Genomic DNA, 5265 nt, shown 5'->3' on the forward strand with positions numbered 1-5265 from the left:
AAGGACTTTTCCGAATTTTGATATGTTTTGCTACAATCTTGATAAATATCATTGTTATTATACAAACATGATAATCAAATAAGGGAGCCTCAAAAATATGTAAACTATCTATGTTTCTAACTATTTTTTCTAACATACACCTGTACGTAGAATAAGATATCTTTTAAGACTGAAATTGCAACAACATACTGAAAAGATTAGAACATTTATTTATTAACAACAAGCACAACTTTACTGATAATAAAAAAATAATTTTTACAGAAAGAAACGTTGAATTTTTGTTTAAATTGGAGACTGGGTCTTCAAATTGTAGATTGAGTTTTTAAATTGTGCTTCATTAGAGAGAGATTCTACTGTATTCGACTATAGCTTTCTGCTTTTATTTCGTCGCTTCGATCGAGTGTATTATCGTATAAAGTTTGCATTTGGAGAGAACCACATATGTCGTTGCATGAAAAAATTATTATTTGGAGAGCACAATATTATGAATTTCATATCGCGATAACTGTATAGTTGTTGCACTTGCGGAAGAAGTTAAACCAACATTATTGCTTTCATTGCAAGTACAAACTGCTATACATCTTGATACACTCGCATTAAGATTTCATGGCGATACACTGTAATTCACGGTCTATCGACGGTCAAAGACAGACGCTGTTTGTCCACAGGTCTCTTCTGAATTATTGCAGTGCATTTCGTCGGAACGTAAAGTCATATTCGTTGCATAATATAAAGTTACCATTTTAAGAGCGTAACTATATGAGACATCATTTTATATTATATGTCGTATCATAACAATGTTATTATTCATCGTAGACGATATTGATTATAAGTTCGGTGTTACTATAATTATGTGGCTGCCGAACACAAAGAGGGAAGTTACGGGTACGGTACGAGCAGAAAATCCCGCCGCGTAGCTATAGATATTTCTCGGCATCGCTGACAGAATTGTGTTTAATTATTAGCATAGGAAATTGACGAGAGATCGTTTTTTCAACATGAGTAAGTTAATTTATACTGTACCCAACTTTATCGTGTCGGGGAGAGGATGGAAAAGATTTCCTTTTGAAAGTAATTCATTACAAAACTTTGCCGCCATTCCAGAAGCTATGAATCATTACAATTTTCCTTACTTTCGAACATTCTTCCTTTTTTTCTAAAACAAAAGAAAATTGTTCCCCTCGTGTCTGGATATAATATAATGAAAAAATATATATATCAAGCTGGCAAAATGATATGTTGGCGGAATAATCAACAGCCATAATTTCCACGTATATCCAAACACGATTAGATAATAATGATTAGAAAAACTAATGAGTTTTGGCTTAGCAAATATTAATCCTTTATCGAAACTTAATGTGCACAAATGACATTAAAAAATATATCTTACACATGAATAGAAAAAAGACGTATGTAATATTATAAGCATTTCGTTTGACGTTAGAGCAGGAAGACGACAAAATGCGAGTCATGCAATTTCCGTTAATAACCCTTACGATCGCCGGCTGCTGGCTACCGAATTCCTGGTCTACGTTTCACAAACGAACAATGTACAACATATATACAATTATCATGACCTTGCTACTGTTCACCTTCATGGTACCACAATTCATGGACATTGTCCTGAACGTCGACAATCCTGACGATTTCACGGACACATTTTACGTCATGCTAGCTATGGTTATGGCTTTTTGTAAGATGCTCGGACTGTTGCTAAATCGTCAGAATATTAAGATGTTCACAGATACATTGCTCGAAAAGCCGTTTAGGCCATTGGAACCGGATGAAATCGAGATTCGGCAGAAATTCAATAATTTAATACAGTAAGTACCAAGAAACACTGATGGAATAAATATTTGTTATATCTTTATAAAGGGTAAGTTAAATTCAACCTTATTTTAATAATATTTTTTAAGTGGTTCTGCTAGGAAAACTAAGAATTAAATATAAAAGTTAGCAAGAGCCAAATATGTAACATCTAAATAAATTAATTATAGTTTCATCTCAGAGCAAATAGTCACAATCCAAGAAAAAAATAAAAACTAACAAAATAAAAATATCACAGTGGATGGATCAAGAATTCTTTTTCTTTCTTTTAGTAGCCTTTATATTAATTTTCTTACATTTTTCTTTCTTTGTTTCCTTCTCTTCTCTTTTCATTGTTTTTTAAAATAAGTGTAAATTAACTTTATTAGCTTAAACAGTTGTCGTAGACGCTTTGCAGGAAGAAAGCTATGGTGTACACATTCATGATCGAGTCGACGTGCGCGAGTATGGGTGTAACGTCCTTGCTGACAGAATTTCGAAATGGAAATTTAGCTTACAGGGAGTGGTTGCCGTACAACTACTCCTCTAATATATATTTATTTTGCGTCACGTACTTCCATCAATTGATAAGTTTGACGGCCGCGTCTATTGTGAACGTTGCCTGTGACAACATGGTCTGCGGATTGTTACTGTACATCTGTTGCCAGATTGAAATCTTGGAGTGCCGGCTGAAGAAATCTTTGCGCCGGCAAAGCGATGTCGGCGAATGCGTGCAACTACACAATCGCATCTACAGGTCAGTTTTCGTACGAAAAATTTTACGTATTTTAATTCAGCGATGTCTTAACGATATGTTTCTCTCGTAGGCTCGCCCACGACATTAATGAAAAATTCAGGTTCATCATCGCCGTACAATTCATAGTAAGCACATTAGTGGTGTGCTCTAATCTGTATCGATTGGCGAGAGCGGAATTAAGCCCGAAGTATATTCCGTTAGCGTTGTACACAATCTGTATGCTAATACAAATTCTCATTTACTGTTGGTACGGGAACGAAGTGAAATTAAAGGTATCGATTAACACATTGAATACCATGAGGTCGTTGTTGAGTATTGCACGCGTCTCGTGACGTCATGTATAAAGTATAATTAATTGCATTTGAAAAATTGGATGTGCAGTCACCGAATCAAAATAAAAGATACATGCGTCAAATTATGTAATATTTATTTACTATAACTTTGGTAATTCATGTATTTTTTGTATATTCATTTGAAATCAATGTCACAGTCAACGTATTAACGAATTGTTACGACAAAATTCTATTGATGCAGAATATTAGGTATACAAATTAATTGAATGTCCTTTATATTACACGCCTTATAACTCCGTTTCAATACTAAATAATTTCCGGCCGTTTTACGGGTTTTAAATGTATACCACTAAGTTCTCAAGATACTATATGCTTTGCCGAAGCAGGCGATATAACCTCACGAAACAGCAGTGAACACGATGGCAGTCGATAAGTAGCCTATAGTAGATATAAGGTACTGTATTTTTTTCGCATTTCAATGAAAGAAAAACGCTACTGAAGCTACGGAGATGATTTGTGCCGCTCTGGGTGAAAACGCTGTAACACATAAAACGTGTAAAAAATGGTACCAGAGGTTTCGAAACGGAGATTTTGACCTTTCGAATCGACAATGTCCGGGTCAACCACAAAAATTCAACGACGAGGAACTCAAACAACTGTTGATTGAAAACTCCGCTCATACTCAACAGAAATTTGCATTACAACTCCGAGTTACTAAACAATACACATCTCATCGTCTACATCAACTCGATAAAATTCAGAAGGAAGGTAGGTTCCGCACAATCTGAACCCGGAAAACAAGGAGTGAAGATTCAACATGGCAATGTTTCTGCTGACCCGATTCAAAAGAACAGATTTTTTATACAAAATCATTACGGATGATGAGAAATGGGTATTATATGATAATCCTAAACGCAAAAAATCGTGAGTAGATTCCAGTCAACCGTTGACATCGACTCCAAAGTCCAATATTCATGCAAAAAAAAATTTTTGCTGAATACCTGGTGGGATATGAAGGGTGTGATGCATTAGGAATTGTTGGATCCTGGCCAGACTGTTACTGTGAAGTACTATCAACAACAACAAGTACTATCAACAACTCAACCGTTTGAGCAATGCGTTGGAGCAAAAGAGGCTACTGGCAGCGGAAGTAGGCAAGTAATTTTGCAGCACGACCACAACGCTCGATCACATATCGCAGAAAGGACTACGGACGTTACGTATACATTGCTGGGCTGGAACGTTCTCCCTCACGCGGTTTATTCATTAAATCTCGTCCCATCGGACTACCACCTATTTCGGTCGCTTCAACATCATTGGCTGATGAGCACTTTAAAACAGTTAACGAGGTCCGAAAAAGCATCAATGATTTTATCAAGTCAAAATCACCAAGTTTCTTCCGCGAAGGCATTCGTTAGTTGCCCGAAAGATGGAGTAAAGTCATCGAAAATAATAGAGGTTACTTCTAACATTAAATATGTACTTGTTTTTTGTGAATAAACTTTGAATTTCATGAAAAAGGGTACCGAATTAATTTGTACACCTAATAGAATGAAGAGCGGAAGAGAATAAAATGACGTGACAGAATTCTTCTTTTTTCATCATCGACGAAATAATTTTTAACTATAATTATTCAGTTTAATATTTTCATTATAATTTTTGACTATAATAATTATAAATAAGAGTGTTATATTGTAATCACGCCAATTAATGTCTGTCTTGCAACTTCTATTATAGAGCGTTCAACTTTCTAATCAAATCTTCGCCATGGATTGGCTGGCGTTAGACAAGAAAAGGAAAGAAAATCTTATAATGATTATGAATCGTTCTCTAATACCTATCGAGTTTACCAGTGCACATATTCTTACGATGAACCTCGAATCCTTCGGAAAGGTTAGAAATAAATCTAAATTCCATGGCCGCGACCGACTTTACTAATAGATTTTTATATAATATATATAATGTCTATATACTTTTTTATTTTGCCGACATAGCTAATAGCCACTATGTTATCAAACCCATTAAAAAAAAATTTAGACATACTCATATATTTCGCAGCTCCTTAAGGTGTCGTATTCAATATATAATATACTTCAAATTATGTAAAGGGAAATTATATATTCGCAAAACATATTAATCTTATAAATAAGATTCAACAAGCGTAAAGATAACGGTTGAGAATTCAAATGGAAAATAACGTACTTGTAGAAAACAGTCCATTACAATGATGTACAGATTCACTATCGTAATCGATCAGTGGATCAGAAATAATATTTATATATAATATGATATTTTCAAGAAATATATTTGTTATTTTCTAAATATATCTCGTAAAAAAATATCTAATATGAAAGAATAAATTACATTAGTGAATCTCTGAGTATTAATCACCTTCCTATACAGGATGTC

At 34.4% G+C, this 5265-nt stretch overlaps 1 protein-coding gene across 1 annotated transcript; it reads left to right on the forward strand.

The window, feature by feature from the left end:
- Nucleotides 1-1572: 1572 nt before the first annotated feature.
- On the forward strand, nt 1573-4962 carry LOC106745270. Its single transcript, XM_014620721.1, has 5 exons — nt 1573-1823; nt 2225-2563; nt 2634-2835; nt 4594-4749; nt 4915-4962. Exons 1-5 carry the CDS (start codon nt 1573-1575, stop codon nt 4960-4962), a joined length of 996 nt encoding a protein of 331 aa, XP_014476207.1.
- Nucleotides 4963-5265: the final 303 nt, after the last annotated feature.

This window comes from Dinoponera quadriceps, unplaced genomic scaffold (assembly GCF_001313825.1).
Source record: "Dinoponera quadriceps isolate SergipeBrazil2010 unplaced genomic scaffold, ASM131382v1 scaffold1527, whole genome shotgun sequence".
Classification (NCBI taxonomy): Eukaryota; Metazoa; Arthropoda; class Insecta; order Hymenoptera; family Formicidae; genus Dinoponera; species Dinoponera quadriceps.

What these genes read in the sequence shown, in the direction of transcription:
- LOC106745270 (XM_014620721.1), top strand. Translation starts at nt 1,573, where the DNA reads ATGACCTTGCTACTGTTCACCTTCATGGTACCACAATTCATGGACATT. An exon ending in CTACACAATCGCATCTACAG is followed by an intron (nt 2,564 to 2,633) that starts GTCAGTTTTCGT and finishes TTTCTCTCGTAG; the next exon opens with GCTCGCCCACGACATTAATG. An exon ending in ACCTCGAATCCTTCGGAAAG is followed by an intron (nt 4,750 to 4,914) that starts GTTAGAAATAAA and finishes TATATTTCGCAG; the next exon opens with CTCCTTAAGGTGTCGTATTC.